Source organism: Danio rerio, chromosome 19 (assembly GCF_049306965.1).
Source record: "Danio rerio strain Tuebingen ecotype United States chromosome 19, GRCz12tu, whole genome shotgun sequence".
In the NCBI taxonomy this organism is placed as follows: domain Eukaryota; kingdom Metazoa; phylum Chordata; class Actinopteri; order Cypriniformes; family Danionidae; genus Danio; species Danio rerio.
Window position 1 is genome coordinate 44,734,471 of NC_133194.1, and position 25,038 is coordinate 44,759,508.

The following is a 25,038-nucleotide window of genomic DNA, read 5'->3' on the forward strand; positions in this document are numbered from 1 at the left end:
GCAAAAGGTGGTACAAAAGGATGTGCACGAAAGGTGTGCCACTACAGCCCCGTTCACACAGTGGTGCCGGTAAATATCCGGAAAATTATTGGAATGACTTTACCGGTAAATTAAAAGAAACTCTGTTCACACAGGCAAGGACATTCCGGAATTTTTCCAGAAAAGACCGTTTACAAAACAATTTCAAAATACCTGTTAATTCTGACATTAACCAGAAATGTCCTCTAAACGGCTGTGCTTGTATTTGTAAACATTGAAGGGGTCAGGCTTTTGTTGATGGTACATATGTGTATGTGCTGGAACTCACTGGCTGTTTCACGTGCACACGTGTCAAGCAACTGAAGCAGAGCTTAAAGGTAAACAAACAGTGGTTTATCATAAGCATTTTATCGATAATTTTTTACACAAGAAATGTTATCCGACTAACATTAATCAGTATTACTTTTGTCATGACTAATTGATCATGTAAGCTTTTACATTGCAGAAACAATCAGAAGTGAATAGTCCAGAGATGAACATTTATTAATTTTCTTTTAGTGCGAGTCCCTTTAGTATTCAGGGGTCGCCACAGCAGAATGAACCACCAGAAGTACATTTATTTAAAGTAATATTATAATATTTTTTTGGATATTAGCAGAATATAAAACTGCCCAGATAAAAACAAAAACTTCCTGCTGTCTATCTACAATAAATGATTAACGCTAAACTAAAATAAAAGAAAATTGAACTAGAGAACTCTATTGGTATTAAAACAGATTAATTGTATAATTATGAATATTATAACACTAAAACATTATTCATGTATTATATGACTTTTGTACAATAAGGGGATTACTACCTCGGCTCACCTGACAAAAAGTGATAAGTAAATGATGGCACAAACCTATTAGGCTAAATGAAGTTGTATCGTCATAGCACAGAGTATTTGATAATAAATATAATTATCTACAATTGCCGATTCAGAGTCAGACATGCCTGTAATTGCAATAATGTGCTGGTATACTTTACTTCAAGATGTGTTCTCTTAAAGGCTCTTTCAGAGTAGTGATTTGGAGCAGCGCGGCTCTGTACCTCCGAGTAGGCAGCGGTGATGTGTTCATACAGGCCCTGGTGATGGTGTATAGCGTCCTCCAGTTCCTGCAGCTCTGAGGGCAGATCCACTTCTCCACACGCTTTACACCACGAGTCCACATTACTCATGTACTGCAGAAAGAAACACACACACATAATCATTTACAGATGAATAATGATGCTGTGCACTATTTATTGGTTATGATAACACCATAATTGTTGTTTGAACACTGGGTGAGCTCATATTATAGAGTTGCTCATTTAAATAAATAAATTCATAAAATTCATAAACTGCTGTCAACTTAACTTTAACCAAACAGTTACACACCTCAGAGCAACATAGCAGTATTTCACTCCTGAAGGAATCTGTATTTGAACAAACTGAATGAGTGAATGATTCAATAAATCAATTGTTCTGATTTAAATGAATCATTCAATGAATCACTTATTAGGACAGTACTTGACTAAAAATTATTCAAATGATTTGATTAAAATCTATTTTTAAAAAGGTTTTAAACAAATCAGTTGAGTCAGTGATTTAATAACCTACTCATAGTCATTTGGTCCGTTTCTTAATGAACCTGCTGTTTTAAATGAATCGTTTTTACGAATGATTAAATGAATCACTTATTTACACTATTCAAGTCAATGATTCAAATGAATCACTCTTTAATAAAAGAACTTGTCGCCACCTACTGGTAGTTTGTGTGACATTTAAATCATAGCAATCTAAAAAAACATAATATTTTGTCAATATTACACAAACCATTTTTGCACACGGAATATAATCTTTAAAATTAAAAAAAAATTAAAATCAATAACTGAACTGCCAAAACCAGAGACCTCAAAGCAAAACTGCTGTGTTTGGTTCCTGAATGAATCAGTTTTTTGAACACATCAGTTGAGTCAGTGATTCAGTGACCTATTCATAAAGTCACTTGATACATTTCTAAATGAACCTGCTGTTTTGAATGAATGATTCAATGAATCACTCATTCAGACAGTGGCCTGTCACCATCTACTGACTGTCATATTAGTTATCAAATCTTACAAAAAGCCAGAACACTTGTACATTTTACTGAAGCGTTTCATTTCTAAACTACATTTATTTTAAGTAATCGAGTCAATGATTCAAATTCATCACCGTTTAAGACAAGAACTTGTCACCACCTACTGGCAGTTTGTAGGACATTTTAAAAAAAATTTAAAAATAAAAATTTTAATAAATCTACCAAAACAGATTTTTTTTCATCAACCATTTTTGCACAAGGAATATACTCTAAAATAACTAAAAATTTAAAAACTAAACTGCCAACTCAAAGATCCAAACAAAATCAGAGATCTCAGAATAACACTGCTGTGTTTGGTTTCTGAATGAATCAGTTTTTGAACAAATCAGTTGAGTCAATGATTCAATAAGCTATTCATAAAGTTATTTGTTCTTTTTCTAAATGAACCGGCTGTAATGAATGAATCATTTGCATGAATGATTTAATTAATCACTCAATCATACAGTGCAGGGCCGGAGTGGGACTCCTTTTCAGCCCTGGAGTTTCAAGCCTCAGACCGGCCCACCTCAGTTCACGACGTGAACTGAAATAAGGTCATTTCCAATTCAGTTTCTAATGACACGATCACGTCTTTTTTTGAGAAAACAGCTGCTTTAAAACTTCAAATGTTCAACAACCCTAACAGTATTATATGTCTTAACAATAAAAATAAAAATAAAAAATTACTCAGCCGAGGATCAAACCCGGGTCGCTGGCGTCGAAACCTAACATGCTAACCACTTGACCACAACAGTTATGAAATCATTCATTTGCAGGCTGCATCTTCATCATGAGGCTGCGAGAAAATAGATAAAAAGAGCAGAGCTGCGGTACAATATTGAATATGAAGACTGTGGTCAAGTAAATAAATACATTAATTTAAAAAGTGTGACTGCTGAGAGCAACAGATTCTGGAGCTATTGACACCGGTCCTCGCGGCCAAAAAAACGGACCGGCCCACCGGGAATTCTCCCGGTCCTCCCGATTAGCCAATCCGGGCCTGATACAGTGACCTGTCATCACCTACTGATGGTTTTAGCGTCATATTTAATTAATTAAATGTTACAAAGTCAGAGCTGAACACTTCAGAGCAACACTGCAGTGTTACATTTATGAAATGATTTTGTATTTTAAACTATAATAGAGTCAATGATTCAAATGAATCATTCTTTAACACAGTACTTGTCGCCATCTACTGGCAGTTTGCGTAACATTCAAATTATAGCTATCAGATAAAGAGACAATTGTTTCGTCAAACAACAAGCTATTTTTTTTACATTACACAAGCTATTTTTGCACAAGGAATATAATCTTTAAAATCACTAAAAAACTAAATCTGAACTGCCAACTCAAATAGTTCCAAACAAAACCAAATATCCACAGCAAATCAGTCGAGTGAATAATTCAACGACTAATTCATAAAAAAAAGCCATGACAGGTCTAAACCAGCCAAAACACAACAGGGCAAAATATCCTTTAATTAACATCATTTAAATAATCCACATCGATATGTATAATAAGCATATTTGTTTATGTTTTCCAGTCTATACAGAGCTCTGGCATCAAGAAGAAGCGGATTACAACTAATGCAGGACATGATGAGAGATGAGCTTCATATGTTGTGCTCTGAATGTCAATTGCAATCAAATGATTTTTCATCTGATCCCAGTCTTCCTCAAAGAAGAGCAGAAGAACTCAAACAGAATCTCATGCATGAGGACAGGCCAAACCAGACCGCCTCCAGACTGGCAGATGTGCTGATGCTCAAAGGAATGAAAAATCTCTGCAGTGGAGATCACTGTTGATATATCCTGTCTACGGCAACACTGCATGTGTGAGAGGAATATCTGATTAGGGAAAGTAAGATTTTCTCAGTTGAAATGACTCAAATTTGATGCTTAAATTAAAAAAACTTTAAAAAGTTACTTAAACTTATTCTTTGTGTATAATAATCAATATCTGTGTATTAAGTGCATGCTAATTAAAGTGTTATTTTCAGCAACTATTGTACTATTTATTCACATTTTGGCCCATGCATGAAATTAAATTATTAAATTATATAAAGGAATAAGTGAACGTCATCACAAAATACTATTATACTCTATAATATTAGAATTAATAACAAATAGATTAAACTTGGGGGTCTGAAGTATAAAGCATATTAAGCATTAATGTTAAAAATAACAATGAATTAGTATTTGGGATCAAGTTGGACTATTAACATGTGCTCCATTATTTTGTCTGCATAAAATTAAACTGACAAAAGTGATTTTATACACAAAGAAAATATTAAATGCAAATAAAGTGTCTACTTTAATATTTTAAATAACTTTGCAGGAAAGGTTCCTAAATATTAGTAAAATAATGTTAATTTATCTTGATATATGAGATTTTATCATATTGAGTAAGTTAAACCCTGTGGTTTATAGAGGTATAAAGCATATGAATTAAACATTTAGTAAAATAAAATAAAATAATAAATAAAAATTATATAATTAGTCAAATTAATTAAATAAAAAATAATTAAATAACATTTTTTTTAAATAAGTTATTAAATAAATATGTTTATTTATTTAATAGAAAACACACACACACACACACACACACACACACACACACACACACACACACACACACACACACACACACACACACACACACACACACACACACACACAAAATATACTCTTTTAATAAGTTTTCAAATGTGTATTTTTCCAAATATGACAACCAAGTGGTTTAAAGCATAAAGCATATTAAGTTTACATTTTAAAACAGAAAATAATAATAATAATTAATTATATAAATTGATGTAGGTTTCATTTATTATAAAATAAATTAATTAAAATAAAATAAAATTAATAAAATTCATATTGAATATATTTACATTAAATGTGTCTTTTTCCAAATAAGTCTAACAAGATTTTTGCCATATTACACTGAATGACATTTTGTAGATTATCTACTTTAAATCTAAGTAAATAATAATAATAATAATAATAATAATAGAAATATTAATAAGCATTATAAAATTAAATCATAAAACAAAAAAATATTACATGGAACCCATTCAACCTAAAAATATTGGAAAAAATGTCATAAAATATAGGAAAATTCCATTTAAAGCAGTATTTTAGTGCTGTTTTGATGCCTAAAAACCCCGGTTTGGTCTCTGGCCCACACCCACTGCTCTCTCCACAGCGTTCTCATTCTGACACCACACTGCAGTGTTTTTCTCTGACCTGGTCGCATTTCTGGTGGAAGGTAGCAGACATCTCCAGCAGAGCACTCCTCTCGTCCAGCGCAGCGGCGAAAGCTTTCCACTCCTGCTCCAGCTGACCTGAGATCTGCTTGATCTGCTGCGACGCGTAATGACCGGCCTCCAGCAGCCGGTTCCCCACAGACATGATGCGGTTTATGTTCACGTAAACATTCTGTGGGAAACAACAGGATAAAAGAAATGACTATCACACACAATGCTGAATGACTGGACAAATGATGCTAAAAATCAGCTTTTCCTCAAAAGAATACTTTTCCTTTTAAATAGATTTAAAAACATTAAATATACTTTACAATATCACAGCATTTACTGTACGTTTCTGTGAGTGATTTGTAAAATATATCAAGATTAAGTCAACCGCATCATAAAAAACCTCCTAATGCCAATAACGGCACCGTTACATGTTTACATCAACATCAGAAGATTTACCGCAGCTCAATATGCCGACATGCTCCTTCTGCCTCTTTCAACAGGAAGTGATCAATACCTCTTTCTACAGTAATGGGGCTTTTTAAAGGAGGCCCCTAACAGGCCCACAGCTGGAGAACAGTAGCCCAAACAGGAAGCACTTAACAGGATCATTGTCTGATTCTATGATGAGTCACCAGCTCTAACACTGACAAGTGCAAACCATTACAAAGCTTATGCAAGCCAACTGTTAAATATATACAGCTGAAGTCAAAATTATTAGACACGCTGTATATTTTTCTCTCAATTTCTGTTGAAAGAAGAGAAGATTTTAGATTTTTTAGACACATTTCTTAACATAATAGTTTTAAAGGGTCATGACACCCCCACTTTCTGTTCAAGTCTACCTCAGAATTGAAAAAAAAGCATCATAAAGGGCATGGAGCTCCATGATCAGAGGCAGGAGTGGGCGTGGCCAACCATACCTGTCAACCCTCCCGTTTTTCCCGGGATTCTCCCATATTTTACTGTTCTATCCCGCTATCATCCCGTAAAGGTTTTTTCCCGTATTTCTCCCATATTTTCAGTTTTTCTTTGAACAGCCGAGCCTCCCTATACGCAACCCATACTGCCGAACCACCAGGAGTGAGACTCAGTGCAGCAGGTCTCTTGCCCTGTCTATTTTAACCATTAGCCCTGCTGGTAATCTGGAGGATTTAGGCGAACACAGCAGCACGGTGATGTGTCTAAATGTGAACGAACTCCTGATAAAAGACAGCGTCCTCCATTCACCGCCATACTCTTACTGCTCTCCCGACAAAAACGCTTGCTGCACACAAACAGCTTTGTTGTATCGGCCCTGACAGCATTGCTGGGAAAAACATGCAACAAAACCCGTGGACCATGGAAACAAACACATACGACCCTTCATGAACAGCTAAATACTCTGTGCCATGGGTCAATGCTGAAAAATCTGTTTGGGAAACAACGTGTATTTATTACTATGGAAGGCGTTAGCTGACAGTCACGCACTGCTATATGATTGTTTAGAGGATTGTATAGGAGGGGCGACGGCACCTGTAATGAAAAGGAAGGGAATCGCGTAATTTTTATATTTATTACAAAGTGATTTCATGCCTAAATAAAACGAAATTACAAAACAGACTCGCATTTAAGAGCAAGGGGCATCCACTAGTGGTTCGTTGGTATGGGTTGCAAATATGCCCATTCATAGAAAGATTGAAATTACGTGAGAAATACTGGAAAATACCTTTACGGGATGATAGCAGGATATGACTGTAAAATACGAAAGAATCCTGGGAAAAACAAGAGGGTTGACAGGTATGCGTGGAACATATATATGACTGTCAACATCTCAAAAAAGTGTTCTGGTGTTTCGTGACCCTTTAATAAGACCTCAGTGCATCTCCATGAGCCAAACATATTATTTTATGTGTTTATTTTGAACTCTTAAAATGCCTGTAGCCATTGATTTGAACTTCATCACAAAGGATCCCAATTTCAGCGACAAATCTTCTCTGATTTTCTACTGGAGAAAATAAAACCTGGTTTAATAATTGAGTGAATTGTCCCTTTAAATAGCACAAAAATAAATGGCTTCACCCTGTGTAAACATTCGAGATACAGAACGTAGGCAATGACGCAGTGACATTTTGAGTGTTTACAGGAGACAATATTATTCCATCAGAAAAATCTTCTCACCATGCAGTTCATGGCGAAGTGATTGTGCTGGGTCTGCAGCTCCATGGCGTGAGGGTGGTTGTTGCCGATCTCAGTGTATCCAGCCAGAAACAGCCCTTTATTGTGCATGATCCAATCAAACATCTGCAGAGATAGCACACATACACACACGTCATTAGGCTGGAAGCAGGTTCAGTGCATATATGTGTGTGCGTATGCTAGTAAATGTAAGGTATATCCCTCTGGGTGCATGTATGAGCAGCACGTGCACGGTTGTGTTCATAAAGCTGAAACGGATAAAAATAGAAAAGCATAAAAATGACCCGTTTTTCTCAGGAGCAAAGAATAGCTGCTGGTCTCCTAGCAACATGCAAATCTTCCTCCCACCATGAGAAACACAGAGATGAATTAGTGAGGGTTTCTGTCAATATATGTGTGTGGATAAGACCATGGGGTTTGATTGGAAATGTTAACTAGAAGGTTTTGATAAGGGATTAGTTTGAAAACAAGCATCAAGGTAAAAATTGTGCTAGACAAACAGAAAACCCGGTAACACTTTATAATAACTACACAATATAAATAATTCATTAAGCATTAGCAAATAGTGAACTCATCTGTTAAGCATTAACTCTACATTAATAAACGTTAGTAAGCAGTTTATAACTGCAGCTACAAATGCTCTATTCTTGACGTAAAAGCACCTATATATTGTGCTTAATAATTGTACTTTCATACTTTGTTAATGATTTATTTTTCATTACTAAACAAAGTATCGCATTATTTACAAACCAGTTGTATTTGAGAGTAGTTGATGGTTTTTAGGATCATTCAGAATGAGTTCGTAAATGATTAATAAACTATCGGAATCAACGTTTATATGTCTTATTATTCAAGCATATACTAATAGTTAACTAGTATGTTAATAAATGCTTTATTAACTCAACTTCATGCAGATTTGTGACCTAATCTAAAGTGAGGAATATTCATGCTTTATAAATCCTTTATAAGTGTGTGTACCTAGGCCTATTTAGAGTGCTGAGATGTTACGATGTTACAGAGGACTTATTTTATTTCTTTGTTCTTTGTTATTATTAATATTATGTAATAGATTTTCTCTCCAGTTGAATGCAAGTAAAACAAAAGATATGGTGATAGATTACAGGAAGGCTTCTCCAACCCCGAACATAACTAATATTAAAGGCTTGGACATTGAAATTGTTGACACGCATAAATATCTAGGGGTTGTTATTGATAATATGTTGACATTTCAACCTAACACTCAGGCTGTCTATAATAAAGTCCAACAAAGACTGTTTTTTCTGAGGAAACTTAGATCATTTCAGGTCTGTACCTCTATGATGACGCTGTTTTATAAACAATTTATCGAATCTGTTTTATCTTTTTGCATTGTAGCTTGGTACAGTAATCTGAGTGTGTCAAGCAAGAACAGCTTGAGCAGCCTGGTGAAGGTGGCAGGCAAGATCATTGGTTTTAATCAGACTGGTCTAATGGTGATCTACCATAACTATGTTCTAAGGAGAGCTCAGGGTATCCTATGCACCCCGGATCACCCACTGTACTCTGTATTTCAGCTGTTGCCATCAGGACGCCGTTTTAGGGTTCCTATTTGCAGGACAAATAGAACCAGAAATTCTTTTATAATGGTGGCCATTAGGTCCTTAAATGAGTCCAGGGGGAGGGGAATGTTTCTATATACTGATGTATGGATGTTGTGTGGTAATATTTTATTAATGTGTACATGGAACTTTGCCTGTGTTATGATACCTTGTTGCAATTTTAGTTTCCCTAACGGGATAATAAAGCTGAGTCTGAGTCTGTAATGTTAAAACACATATAAAGGAGTCAAGTCAAGTTGCCAATATCTTGCGCATTGTGCTCTATCCGTCAAGTGAGAGTATTTACATAAATTAAAATTTTATTCATTCACAACATTTAATTTCAGTTAGCTTTTTTTTTAGCTCAACAATAAAACAAACAAAATGTTAAGTTGGGATTGTATAGATAAGTTGTTAATACAGATGGGACAGTGGGCCAAATTAAAGGAATTTGATACCACAATCTGATAGAGAACGTGTATCTTTTAAGTAATTTAAGTATAATTTAAAGAAATGGCTTCTTAATAATCAATAATGTGAACACTAGGCTTTTCAAAGTTGTTGTGGGTGTTTTTTGTCGTTCACATGAGTATTGTTTTTAATTTGAATGTGTGTTTTTACTGATATGGCCTTTAACATACAGCAAAGGGACCACTAATAAAAACTAGTCTTTGGGCTAATTTGGGTACATTTACATTCTTGGAGAACGCTGATTAATGTCCCTTGTTGTGAAATAAATTAACTAATCAAAGGTTACCATGGGCCAACGTTGTCCTGCGGGCTCTAGTTTGGGAATCTCTGCTATATGCATTAATTACCCAGCTGAAAAATCCAGCTTAAACTAGCCTAGGCTGGTTGGCTGGTTTTAGCTGGTCAACCAGCCTGGTTTTAGAGGTGTTTTGGCCACTTCCAGGCTGGTTTCCATCCATTTCCAGCCTGGAAGATGACCAGCTAAAAACAGCTTGACCAGCCAAGCCAAGCTGGGAGTCCAGCCAAAACCAGCTATGTCCAGCTTAAACCAGGCTGGTCAAGCTGGTTTTAGCTGGATTTGGCTGGTCATTTTCCAGCCTGACCAGCTAAGACTAGGCTGGAAATGGCTGGAAACCAGCCTGGAAATGGCCAAAACCCCTCTAAAACCAGGCTGGTCAACCAGCTAAAACCAGCCAACCAGCCTAGGCTGGTTTGAGCTGGATATTTTAGCAGGGTATGGTTCTTACCTTCTCAGCGTCCTGCTCGAACAGCCTGAGCTGGAAGCACTGGTCCAGCTGCAGCTTGCGGATGTGCCAGGACTGGTGCAGGTTCTGCCTGGTGCTGTGCAGTTTCTCCAGCAGAGCTGTAATACGGGGCACCAGGCCCTGGGTGTCGGCGTTGGGCTGCCCCTGCCCTTCCCTCTGACCAGGCGGCACAGGCACAGTTCGGTTGGCGTAGCTCTCACTGCTCTGGATCCTTTGCAGGAGCCTTTGGCCCTCATTGTCCACCTCCTCCACCGGAGCCTTTATCACCCTCTTCTTCAAAGCCGCGTGCTCCTCTATCATCCGTCGGGCTCCATCTAAGTCCTGCGGTAAGTCTTTACGCGTCACCGTTTCATGCATCTCTTCTAGCCGGGCGAGCAGGTGCCGAGCATTGCCTGTAAAGTCTTCGAAGGCCACGCGGATTTCAATCCACTCTTCATGGTTGTAGTCCAGGCTGCCCTCAAAGTCAGCCGTCAACTGGGATGGGTCCACCACCTTCGATAAGCCCTCCAAAGAAACCATTGTGGTCTGAAAGAAGACATGATACAGGTGAACACAGGTGAGTTGGTTGTACAAACCACCAACAGCAACACACTTATCCCCCTATATGTACATTAGTGACTTTTGGCACAGACTCTGTGCTACTTAATATGATAATATACATTTACTTCATCTCTTTTCTGCACAACAATCATAACACCCCTTTGAATTAATTACTTTATTTGTCATACAGCCTGAAATCAAATCACATTTTCCAGCCTTTGAAATGTTTTTGTAGTCTTCTTCTAACCTGTACATTTTCAAACTTTATCCAGAAGGTCTTTTGGAAGCAGGGTGTATTGCGAGTATATATTCACAGGATACGATGATTTTCTATAGGCACTGCATTGCTTTTGCACAAATACATGTACAGTTTTTATGTAAAGTTTTTGTAATCTCAGTTTGTGCATCAAGTCAACTCAAGTCTTGCAGGGCTGCGACCGGTCAGTACTTGGATGGGAGACCACATGGGAAAGCTTGGTTGCTGCCGGAAGTGGTGTTAGTGAGGCCAGCAGGGGGCGCTCAACCTGTGGTCTGTGTGGGTCCTAACGCCCCAGTATAGTGAAGGGGACTCTATACTGCTCAGTGAGCGCCGTCTTTCGGATGAGATGTTAAACCGAGGTGCTGACTCTCTGTGGTCATTAAAAATTCCACGATGTGGAACCCTGGCATCCTGGCCAAATCTGCCCACTGGCCTCTGTCCATCACGGCCTCCTCACCATCCCCATATCATAATTGGCTTCATCACTCAGTCTACTCTCCACCAATCAGCTGGTGTGTGGTGTGTGATCTGGTGCAAAATGGCTGCCGTCGCGTCATCCAGGTGGATGAGGAGATTCCCCCAATGTGTAAAGCACTTTGAGTGTCTAGAAAAGCGCTATATAAATGTAAGGAATTATTATTATTATATATCTGACTGCTTGTATTAAAGGACACAATTCTAATACAAATAATACATAAATATATCTATAAATTATAAGTTTTAATATAAGAATTATTGTGTTGCTAAATAAAATATCAAATTGTTTATGGAAAGCATCGTCAATGTGCCGTGATGCACCGAGAGATATAGAATCGACTGAATCGACAGCATGATAATCGTAACAGAACCGAACCGTGAGACCAGTGTAGGTTCACACTCCTAATAGACATACAAGCGATACACTGATGACCCTTTAGTGTCCAAATATCTGTGTTTGGACTTGGTGAACAGTGGTGAAGAATGGTGACCATCCAATCACAGTCATTTTTGTTGAGCATGTGAACACAAAGGCCAATCAGCACTGTTTAAGAATGTGCTCAACAGCGCTCAAATGTTAGCGGGAAATGGATGTTTTTAAAATGTCAGTACAGATTAGTACTGAAATCGATACTTTTGACAACACTACTTTCAACTGAAACAGAATAATGAGTAAAAGGCGGGCTTGTTTTTTTTTGTTTTTTTTTACATCATTTCCTCAAAGTCAACTAACAGTAAGTGAGGCATAATTCAATGTGAACCGAGAAAGACGGCCACTCCAATCGCAGACTCAAGACTTTGATTGAAGATTAACAAAACATTATCAGCGAATTAATAATAATAATAATAATAATAATTCCTTAAATTTATATAGTGCTTTTCTGGGCACTCAAAGCACTTTACACAATGGGGGAAAATCTCCTCATCCACCAACAGTGTGCAGCATCTACCTGGATGACACGACGGCAGCCATTTTGCGGCAGACCGCACACCAACTGATTGGCGAAGAGGAGACAGAGTGACGAAGCAAGTTATTATATGGGGAGGGTTAGGAGGCCATGATGGACAGAGGCCAGTGGGCAGATTTGGCCAGGATGCCGGGGTTAAACCCCTACTCTTTTTCGAAGTACATCTTGGGATTTTTAACAACCACAGAGAGTCGGGACCTCGGTTAAACGTCTCATCCGAAAGATGGCACTCACTGAGCAGTATAGAGTCCCCGTCACTATACTGGGGCATTAGGACCCACACAGACCGCAGGTTGAGCCCCCTGCTGGCCTCACTAACACCACTTGTGAATAATTGTTAACCTAAAAAACAACAACTCGGCCAGCAACATAAACGTACATTTTGATTTCACACAAACTATGAAGCATTCAGCTAAAAAACAGGCTTTTTACAAATATTAATAGTATCTAATTTTCATAGATAAAGCCTATGCGGAGCACTTTTACATTTGATTATTCAATTCATGTACCTGAATCTCCAGAAAAGAAAAAAAAACAAGCATTTAATTCTTTGTTCTGACTGAATTATCCAAGCTTGCAAGTTATGCGAGTATTATATTTCATGCAGATGCACTTTCCAACAAAAGCACCCCAATCATCGATTACTTCCCAAATAGAGCTATTCTGGTCACTTGATGGATTTCTTTGTTCATATCACAATAACCGCAGAAATACAAAATATCGCACTGTCAGTTTTTTCAACATCGTGCAGTCCTAATGAAGATTAATCCATACGCACAGTTGCAGAAATGCATAATATGACTTGGCGATGTCCTAAATCCTGTGTGAATTGATGCAGGCTCTGTTAATGACCAGCAAGGCGGGACATCTATTTTTAACCAGGGGCATAAATCTAATTTCATACAGGCACTCGGGGACCGCCTGAGGTCCAACTACCTAGAGACAGGCAGACTCCCAGCGTGAAGCCCGACGGCGTCAGAAAGGCCGAATTCACCACCACTGCAGTAACACCAACCACACTAGAACTAAAAATCTCAACCACGTGAGGTAGAAAAGAGCCTTGGGTGATATGTAAATCTGTGTATAAATGCATGTGAATGTGTATTTGTGAAGTTTTTAAACTAATCCACTAGGTTGTGTGGTGTGTGGTGATACTATCGGAATTTTTGTTGTAAAACTACACCAGCTGACATTATTGTGTATGTTGAAAATCCGAAGTAACTGATTGTGCTCATTCATTCATCCATTCATATTCCTGCGGCTTAGTTTCCACAGCGGAATGAACCACCAACTATTCCGGCATACGTTTTACACAGCGGATCCCCTTCCAGCTGCAACATAGTATGGGGAAACACCCATAGACACACTCATACACTATGGCCAATTTAATTAATTCAATTCGCCTACAGCGCATATCTTTGGACTGAGGGGGAAACCGGAGCACCCGGAGAAAACCCACAACAACATGGGGAGAACATGCAAAGTCCACACAAATGTGTCAAATGACTTAGTCGGGACTTGAACCAGAGACCTTCTTGCTGTGAGGCGAGAGTGCTAACCAATGAGCCACCGTGCCGTCTTTAATTGATTGTGTAATGAAGCCTATTAGAATGTAGTTTGAATGACCTTATAATTCAACTTATGAAAGCAAACAAGATCCCTGTGTGGGTTTTCTGCTTTTTTAATGTAACCCCTGCTGGTGAAATGAGTCAGAATGTACAGCACATGGGCTAACTGTGAGTGATGGGGGTCGGTATTAGATTCTGATGGTATGATAAGCTTGGTTTCACAGTATCACTTTATTTTTTATTTTTTTTACCCAGACATATTTTAAAGCAGTTATCACAACAACTTTTTTTCCCCATTGAACACAATACATTTTATTTTAAGAAAGCAGTAAACATGTCAGGCTAAATAATTCAAATAAATCATTGACTTCTGCTATCATTGTTAGTAGGGCTGTGCAATTAATCGAAAATCCGATTTTGATTTCGAATTTGGCTTCTAACGATTATGAAAAATCATAAATCGAGATAAACGATTATTCCATTATTTACCGCCCCCTTTCCAGTTCTCCTTACTTGTTGCTCTTAAAAGTGTTTCAAAGGCTTAATTAGGGTAATTAGGCAGTTCATTGTATAACAGTAGTTTCTTCTGCAGACAATCAAAAATATATATTGGCTTAAGGGGCTAATAATATTGACCTTAAAAGAGGTTTAAAAATATTTAAGTCTGCTTTTATTCTAGCAAAAACAAAACAAATCAGCCTTTCTCCAGAAGAAAAAATATTAGAGGAAATACTGTTAAAATTCCTTGCTCTGTTAAACATAATTTAGGAAATTTTTATTTTAAAAAGATTCTCAGGAGCGCTAATAATTTTGACTACAACTACTAATCGTTTGAAATAATCGTGATTACAATTATGAACAAAATAATTGTAATTATGATTTTTCCCAAAATCGAGCAAAATGTTTACAGTGCATCTGGAAAGTATTCATAGCGCTTCCCCTTTTCCATATTTTTTGTGTTAGAGCCTTATTACAAAATGAATTAAATTCATTTATTTCCTCAAAATTCTACACACAATACCCAAACAAACCAAGCATGAAGGAATTGTTTTTAGACCTCCAAGAGGCTAAAGAGGCTGGGGAAGGTTACAGAAACATTTCTGCTGCTCTGAAAAATTCCAACGAGCACAGCAGCCTAGATCATACATAAATGAAAGATGTTTGGAACCACCAGGACTCTTCCTAGAGCTGGCCTGCCATCTAAGCTAAGTTATCAGGGGAGAAGGGCCTTAGTCAGGGAGGTGATCAATAACCCAATGGTCACTCTGTCTGAGCTCCAGCGTTCTTCTGTGGAGAGAGGAGAACCTTACAGAAGGAAAACCATCTGTGCAGCAATCCACCAATCAGGTCTGTATGGTAAAGTTGCTAGATGAAATTTGCCTGGGATTTGCCAAAAGGCATCTGAAGGACTCTCAGACCATAAGAAAATAAATTCTCTGGTCTGATGCGACTAAAATTGAACTCTTTGCAGTGAATGACAGGCATTACGTTTGGAGAAAACCAGGCATTGCTCATCACCAGGCTAATACCATCCCTACAGTGAAGCATGGTGGTGGCAGCATCATGCTGTGGGGATGTTTTTCAGCAGCAGGAACTGGAAGACTAGTCAGGATAGAGGAAAAGATGAATGCAGCAATGTACAGAGACATCCTGAATGAAAGCCTGCTTCACAGTGCTCTTGACCTCAGACTGCGGCGACGGTTCATCTTCTAGAAGGACAATGACCCAAAGCACACCGCCAAAATATTAATGGAGTGGCTTTACAACAACTCGGTGAATGTCCTGGAGTGGCCCAGCCAGAGCCCAGACCTACAACCTATTAAACATCACTCAAGAGATCTGAAAATGGCTGCACACTGCTGCTTTGCAACCAACCTGAAAGAGCTTGAGAGGTTCTGCAAAGAGGAATGGGCAAAAAATCCCAAACACAGGGGTGCCAAAAGTGTGGCATCATATTCAAAAAGACTTGAGGTGGTAATCACTGCCAAAGATGCATCAACAAAGTATTGAGCAAAGGCTGTGAATACTGTACATGTCATTTTTCAGGTTTTTTATTTAAAATTTTTACCGGCAATTTTCCGGAAAGGTCTGTATATGTGAACAGGCCTTTTTTGAAAATACCGGTAAATTAGTTCTGGCTATTTTCGGAAGGAGAAGTTTTAACATTACCGGTAATTTGCCGGAATGCTGCGCTGTGTGAACGCAGAAGGAAGATTGCCGGAAATAGCACGTCACGTCTAGAACATGCTGACGTGAGACGACTACTTTATCCAATCAGAACAGTCAGATGCATTCACATCCGCACGGTTTATGAACATAAAAGCCTTTGAATGTTTTTCCAGACACATTTAGCTGCTAGATGTTAGTCAGATAACGTTTCTATGCTCCTTCTTAATGCCAACTGTGTAAATAATTATCGATAAGATGCTTATGATAAGCCGTTGATTGTTTAACTTCAAGCTCTGCTTCCAGTTGCTTGACATGTCGTGTGTGCCCGTGAACAGCTGGTGAGCGCCAGCACACACACATATCATGTACATCTCGACATGTGAAAGTGTTTCTCTGTATGCTTTTATCGAAGTTGTTCACAATACTGATCCATCCACAGAGTTTGTAATGTAGTCAAATGTTTACAAATACAAGCCCAGCCGTTTAGAGCTCATTTCTGGTTAATGATCTCAGAATTTGCCGGTATTTTGGAATAGATGTGTGAACGGTCTTTTCCGGAAATATTCCGTAATATCCTCGCCTGTGTGAACAACACTTTTTTGAATTCACCGGTAAAGTCGTTCCGTAAATTTTCTGAATATTTAACGGTATCACTGTGAAAGGAGCTATTACGGGGTATTGTGTGTAGAATTTTGAAAAAATAAATTCATTTAATCTATTTTGGAATAAGGCTGTAACAAAAAAATGTGTGGAAAAAAGTGAAGCGCTATGAATACTTTCCAGATGCACTGTACATCGAGTTATCTTTTAATGATTCTGTTATTTACATTTTCTGTTAATCTGTTTCTATTTATCCACTTATAACGCTCATGTGAGCACAGCAACTCACAAAAAAACCCATCAATTTTTCCAATAATGTATTTGATGCTCATATTTTATTGGTCTGCTCTACCTCAGTGCACTATAAACCCCTATTCTTTCAACAGCTGAATAAATGGACGACAGGAAAAGGAGAACAAAAGTGTGTGTGTGAGTGTGTTTTCTCAAAGCCGTAAGAGCGTAGGTGTGCGACTCTGTTGTGAATTCCAGGTAAACGTCCTATTGATCAGCTCCAGTCTTTCACAGACACACGTCCGCATCAACACGCTCCCCATTAGTCCATTAGTCACAATGAGAATCATCCCAGGTATGAAGCGCATTTGCTTTATTTTCTGCCTTCTGCTCATACTTTGTTGTTTGGTAATTGTGAGAAATGTGGCATGTCATGAGCAGTGGGCGAGATGAGAGCTCGCAGCCGTTCCTATGACAGATTCCTTGACCCTGCCCACCACAAACATCTCATCATGTGTTCAGCTCAACACTTGTGTGGACTTTATATGGACCAGCAGATGGCAGGGAGAAGAGCTTCTGATCCTCCCACTGCAAGCCATGTACAGTTATCATCGTATTTGGATGGGAATAAAAAAAGTGGTCAAATAAAGACGAAGGACAAAAGTGGACTAAAGCACTTGCATATTAGCATTCTGAGCTGTTGGATAAAGATGTGGTAAAATGGCTATTCTCAAAAACTCTGCTTCCTTAATCATTGCAGTTCTAAAAATTAGCCTTAAAGTGGGAGGGATTATAGATATGCATTGCATCCGAAAAATATTCATAGCGCTTCACTTTTTCCACATTTCTTTGTTACAGCCTTATTTCAAAGTGGATTAAATTAACTTATTAAAAAAAAAAAATACTTCTTAAAAAATAAATAAATAAATAAATTAAAAAAATAAATCACATTTACAGAAGTATTCACAGCATTTGCCGTGAAGCTCAGAATTGAGCTCAGGTACATTCTGTGTCCACTGATCATTCTTGAGAGGTTTAGTTAGCAGCTTAATAGGAGTTCACCTGCGGTAAATTCATTTGATTGGACATAAATTGAAAAGGCATACCTCTGTTTATATAAGGGCCCAGGGTTGACAGTGCATGTCAAAGCACAAACCAAGCATGAAGACAAAGGAATTGTCTGTAGACCTCCGAGACAGGATTGTCTCGAGGCACAAGGCTGGGGAAGCTTACAGAAAAAAATTCTGCTGCTCTGAAAGTTCCAATGAGCACCACGGCCTCCATCATCTGTTAGTGGAAGATGTCTGAAACCACCTGAACTCTTCCCAGAGCTGACCGGCTATCAAAGCCGAGTGATCGGGAGTGACTAAGGGCCTTGGTCAGGGAGGTGATCAATAACTCGATGGTCACCGTCTGAGCTCCAGCGTTCTTCTGCGGAGAGAGGAGAACCCTACAGAAGGACAACCATCTATGCAGCAATCCACCAATCAGGCCTGTATGGTAGAGTGGCCAGACAGAAGCCACTTCACACCTGGAATTTGGTGAAGGACTCTCAGACCATAAGAAACCATAAGAAACTAAGTTTTCTGGTCTGATGCGATTAAAATTAAACTCTTTGGAGTGAATGCCAGGTGTTATGTTTGGAGAAAACCAGGCACTGCTCATCACCAGGCTAATACCATCCCTACAGTGAAGCGTGGTGGTGGCAGCATCATGCTGTGGGGATGTTTTTCAGCAGCAGGAACTGGAAGACTAGTCAGGATAGAGGGAAAAAGAGCAATGGGCAAAAATTCCCAAAGACAGGAGTGCCAAGCTTGTGGCATCATATTCAAAAAGACTAGAGGCTGTAATTGCTGCCTCAAGTATTGAGCAAAGGTCACTTGTGTACATTTTCAAAAACTCTTTTTCCACATTTTCATTATGGGGTATCGTGACTAGAATTGTGAGGAAATAAATAAATTTAATTCAATTTGGAATAAGGTTGTAACATAAAAAAATGTGGAAAAAAGTGAAGCCCTATGAATACTTTCTGGATGCACTGTATATGCAGATAAATACAATCAGGCAAAAGATCCAAATGATTAAAAAGTGTTTTAAGGCTTTCTGAGGAGTCTTACAGTACTCTGTACTCTGGTACAGTAATTGAATAATAAAATGTAAAGATTGTCCATCTAATATGTATATATTACAAGCATAGATAAATACGACAGACCAAAGGAGAGAAAAAAATCAATAAACAGAGCTTCATAGCTTTCAGGGGAGTCAAACAGTATTCAAGTGCAAAGATAAAATAGTCAAATGTAAAATAACACAGTATAGTCTTCATTGTGTAAACAATCATATAATTCATCTACAATATAACAATATTCATCAAAATCCACAGCGACTCCACAAATCATGTGTTCTGAACATGATAAACTTTAATTCCAACTCAACATTGAACATCCAGTGACGTGACTATTGCAGATAAAACTATTCTTTATTTAAGTACAGTAGCATTGTTTATCAACAACAAATCACTATCTGTTGTGGCATCATATAAAAACTACCTGATAAGCGACGTCAGCTCTCTTCATTAAAGCTAGCTGTTTGAACACCTATATACAGTATATTGATATTCTGCTACAAGCACCGTTACCTGTTGCCCTTATTCTTCCTTCACTATTTGGTATAGAGCAGACTTGATGTAGTGAATAATTCACTGTCATTCACTTCACAGCACCGCACATTGATCTTCTAGGTGTTATGCAGGGTTGCCACGGAAACCAACGATTTCTACGTCCAAGGACGTGACGTGAAGCTCAGAGCAGAACAAGATTTATTTTCTTTATTGACAATAACGATGTTGCCAGCTTCCTATCTGTCTTCATCAGATACCAGTGTAATCATGATTTATTCATAGAGAACTCAGGTACTAATTATAATATAATCGAAAACATCGTTCAATTTGATCACACTGGAAGTTTCTGCTGCTGTGACATGAGCCATCACTTTTTGTTCCACATGTGTCGTTAAACCGAACACAAGCGTACACACACACACACACACACACACACGCACGCGCACGCACGCACGCACACACACGCACACACACGCACACACACACACGCACGCACACACACACACACACACACACACACACACACAAAAGGTTTTCCTCCTATAAAAACAAACACAAGCTTTCCACTCTGACAGATCTGCGACCGAAAACAAAGTTGCACCAACACCTTGCAATCGAGCCGCTTCAGTATAAAACAACTGCAGAAAAACATGCCAGAAAAGCATTTCTGCTGCATCCACATTTACATTCATCCTGTCGACCCACACACACACACACACACACACGAGACACAGAACATCAACACCCACACACTCCCACTCGAGCCACTCTTCACTCGCTCACACCAACACAGATCGCATGTCACAGACAAACCCGCAGATGATTAATTATTAAGATGAAAAAGAAAATGCAGCGGCGAGGCCATTTTACTGGACATTTCAGAGGAATAATCTGCTGTTTTACAAAACGTGTAATGGTGTACAAAAATAAAAGATCAAGATATGGTATATATGAGGGAGAAGCTAAACTAAAATACGCATTTATATACAGTTGACTAAGCAAACTGTAGCTCTGTCAATAAATCCATTCAATTAATACTATAATTTCCATCTCAGCTAATGATGTAAACATATAGGGGGGCGTACTATATGTACTATACTGTAATGAGCAACTTGATACAGATACCAAAATATTAAATGGCTATTTATTTGTATTTGCAGCTATAAATAAATTTGAGAGATTGCTATAAAGTTCTTGTGATTCTCAAATGCAGTTTCGATGTTTGAGTAAAACCATTTTTGTTTTATTTAGTCAAATTTATAATGAAATTTCTTCCAAATAAAATAAAAAAACAAGAATAAATGTTTTAATTTTTGCATAAAATGACAATGGGGTATATGCATCTGACTTTTAATTTCAGCCAGCTAGCCTCAGCGCTTTCAATGAACTGTCTTTGCGTTATAAAATTGCTCTGTTTAAGGTCTGATTTCTTTGCAAATCTGTGATCGTCACTGCGTGATAGATATACTAAATAAAATGAAACTCATACCGGAAAAGAAGCACTGCGTTAAATTCAATTTCCCCTTGCCATGTCTTTAAAATATGACGGTTTATTTTACCCCAGAACTTTTAATGGAGTTTCTGTGCTCGCCTACTGATACTAACGGTTACACTGTATTTCATCTCATTTTACACATGAACAACTAAATGAATGTTTAAGTCTATTTAAGTAAATGTATTGTAATTACATTACAACATCCATGCTGTGAAAGAAACCTGAAAAAGTCACATTAAGCTTTCACTGGAGGTTTATCATTGGCTGAAAACACTAGCTGTGCATACAGTCCATTGGTCAAAACAAACAAAAAAAAGATACACAGCACATTAGGCTTGGGCGATAATACGGTAATATGGTCTACCGCTGATCTAAATATTGCAACGGAGTCAGTTTTAATACCGTTTATACAGTCAAAAAAACATGCATTTAAATTGGAGACAAGTATTAAATAATAAATATTATTTATTTAATGCCTACAAATACGCATGCGTGATTGCGGGACAGTGTGGAGGGGAGGGAGGGAGAGAGAGAGAGAGAGAGAGAGAGAGAGAGAGAGAGAGAGAGAGAGAGAGAGAGAGAGAGAGAGAGAGAGGGAGAGAGATAGGTGAGATGGCAAGTCGCGCACCAAGTGACCTGCAGTTTGGCATTGGCAGTATCTCTGGTTTCGACCGAACGAGAGGGGAGACGTGGTAAATATGAACTAGAGGCCTGCATTCCCACTGCCGACCAGATTTCTTGTGGTGCGGGAATAAATTTTCGAATAAAGTGTGGGAGCTGTCAGTAACTCTGGTGTAATTTGAAAAGTAGCGGGCGCGCGGTCTAACAATATCGCTCCCAAGCGAGCGAGCACGCATGCATTCACGTGGATGCTGTTTGTGTGTGTGTGTGTGTGTGTGTGTGTGTGTGTGAATGAGAGAGAGCGTATTTCTGTGTGTCGCTTGGGGCTCTCTCTATTTGTATTTGTGTGTGTGTTTGCGTGTGTGTGAATGAGAGAGGGAGAGCGTCGTGCTGTAAGTCGCTGTCTCTGTGTGTGTGTGTGTGTGTGTGTGTGTGTGTGCACGTGTGTAAATGAGAGAGTGCGTCCTGCGCAGATCTCTAATACAAACAAGACAAACAGGAACCGCAAACCTAAGGTCGCATATACAGTATTCAGTTTCTGAATGGTTTAGGCACAAGCCAACAGTTTATCTGAGCCTTACGTCATAATTCTTTTTATTATGCCAGATACCGGTAATACCGGATACCGAGGTAAAATAGGGAGGAGGTTTGACGGTATCAAAATTTGGATATGAAAGTCAATATTTGGTTAAATAACGTTGATATTTGTTATTTTGACCATGCATAATTTTTGGAAAACAAATAAATAAATATCTAAATGAAATGATCAGATCTTTATATAATAAAACTAATAGCAACAAAAGCATACTCGGTAAATTAATTGTAAAAAGTAAAAAAAAAAAAAAAAAAAAAAAAAGAGTTGTATGCAAACATGTTAATTGGCAGTTTTTACTTTATAAAGCTTTCAATAGTGCAATAACAAGTATATGGCACCAACTTTAGCATCCAATGCTAAAACATTATAAAAGAAGCCCATTTCTTGAGATGTACATGTTCATTTACTAGCGAGTTTTTTTGTTACAACCATCTAAAATTTCCAATTTAGAAATGTTTTCCAATTCCACGCCACTACTACTACGCTATACTACTATGACAATGATCGCCTTATGTACTGATTATGTGCTTTATTCAGTGTTAAATGCTGCCAATGTAAGTTTAGATACTATTTTACGTCACATATATTACCATACTACTGAAAGCAGCAGCAAATAGTTCACCTCAGATCTTTAAATAAAAATAACTAGCAGACGGTTTGAAAATGAAAGTCACTCAGTAGTCTATTAATATTGTTAAAGAGCTTTAATTTGTATTAATTCGAATAAAAACCTGTATCATTTCGTTATGAGTGCAGTGGCTGATATTTAAATGTTTTGCTGCGCTTTTGGCGCAGACAGCCATAATTGCGTGTTGTTAGGACACGGTGGTAAAGCGTCAACATCCAGCCGCGCCACCCAAAACAACCCTACAAGCAAGCTACGCTCTCCATTAAAAGTCATCATCACAGTAAAAAAAAAAACCCGTTAATAAACACCAACTGAAGGGCACCAACTATAGCATCCAGTGCTGAAAACATTACAAAAGAAGCCAATTTTCTGAGATGTAAATGTTCATTTACTAGCGAGTTTTTGTTTTAACCATCTGGGTCGACGATGCGTCGAAATTTCTATTTTAGAAACGCTTTCTATTTCCGCGCCACTACTACTACGCTATACTACTATGACAATGATCACCTTATGTACTGATTATGTGCTTTATTCAGTGTTAAATGCTGCCAATGTAAGTTTAGATACTATTTTACGTCACATATATTACCATACTACTGAAAGCAGCAGCAGATAGTTCACCTCAGATCTTTAAATAAAAATAACTAGCAGACGGTTTGAAAAGGAAAGTCACTCAGTAGCCTATTAATATTGTTAATGAGCTTTAATTTGTATTAATTCGAATAAAAACCTGTATCATTCCGTTATGAGTGCAGTGGCTGATATTTAAATGTTTTGCTGCGCTTTTGGCGCAGACAGCCATAATTGCGTGTTGTTAGGACACGGTGGTAAAGCATCAACATCCAGCCGCGCCACCCAAAACAACCCTACAAGCAAGCTACGCTCTACATTGAAAGTCATCATCACAGTAAAAAAAAAAACTTTAATAAACACCAACTGAAGGGCACCAACTATAGCATCCAGTGCTGAAAACATTACAAAAGAAGCCAATTTTCTGAGATGTAAATGTTCATTTACTAGCGAGTTTTTTGTCTTAACCATCTGGGTCGACGATGCGTCGAAATGTCTATTTTAGAAACGCTTTCTATTTCCACGCCACTACTACTACGCTATACTACTATGACAATGATCACCTTATGTACTGATTATGTGCTTTATTCAGTGTTAAATGCTGCCAATGTAAGTTTAGATACTATTTTACATCACATATATTACCATACTACTGAAAGCAGCAGCAGAGAGTTCACCTCAGATCTTTAAATAAAAATAACTAGCAGACGGTTTGAAAAGGAAAGTCACTCAGTAGTCTATTAATATTGTTAAAGAGCTTTAATAAGTATTAATTCGATTAAAAACCTGTATCATTCCGTTATGAGTGCAGTGGCTGATATTCAAATGTTTTCGTCACTTTTTGTGCAGACAGCCATAATTGCGTGTTGTTAGGACACGGTGGTAAAGCATCAACATCCAGCCGCGCCTCCTAAAACAACCACAAAAGCAAGCTACGCTCTCCATCATTGAAAACCACCAACGGTTGCGTACCTCAAACTCAAACTTGGAGCTGCCGAAATTGGTCCTCTGTTTCTGCCAGAAGTTGTCTGGTTTGATGATGAGGGCGATGTGGATGCAGCAGGGGAACGACTCCTGGAGGATCTTCAGCAGAGGCTTGATGGAATCCCATTTGGAGCCACGCATGTCCACGATGACCGTGAAGCCATGTTTGCAGACATCCTCGCTAGATGAGGGAGGAAAAAAAAATAATATGAGTTTAATCTGCAACACATTGCATAAACTGCAACCTTAGCTGAAAAACAAACGCAACTGCAACTGCAGGAACTATAAATAAACAACAGGAGAAAAAAAATCAACTGACCAATCAAAACGATCAATGCGCACACAACTGAAAA

At 38.1% G+C, this 25,038-nt stretch overlaps 1 protein-coding gene across 40 annotated transcripts in view; it reads right to left on the minus strand.

Annotated features, from left to right (window-relative positions):
• Nucleotides 1–25,038, minus strand: part of trioa (trio Rho guanine nucleotide exchange factor a) — a 784,286-nt gene that overhangs the window by 674,838 nt on the left and 84,410 nt on the right. For 21 of the 40 annotated variants that reach the window (XR_012394601.1, XR_012394600.1, XR_012394594.1 and 18 more), the window contains 5 exons: nt 24,674–24,866; nt 10,343–10,885; nt 7,531–7,653; nt 5,363–5,554; nt 1,072–1,203 (listed from right to left, as the gene is read on the minus strand). Coding sequence is in view for 14 of the 40 variants with exons in the window: in XM_073930886.1 (XP_073786987.1) it covers nt 1,072–1,203; nt 5,363–5,554; nt 7,531–7,653; nt 10,343–10,885; nt 24,674–24,866 (1,183 nt within the window). In the remaining 26 variants the exon portion in view is untranslated. Of the gene's footprint in view, nt 1–1,008; nt 1,204–5,362; nt 5,555–7,530; nt 7,654–10,342; nt 10,886–24,673; nt 24,867–25,038 lie in introns of all 40 variants that reach the window. The other 19 variants (XR_012394606.1, XR_012394598.1, XR_012394588.1 and 16 more) reach the window with 1 other exon arrangement.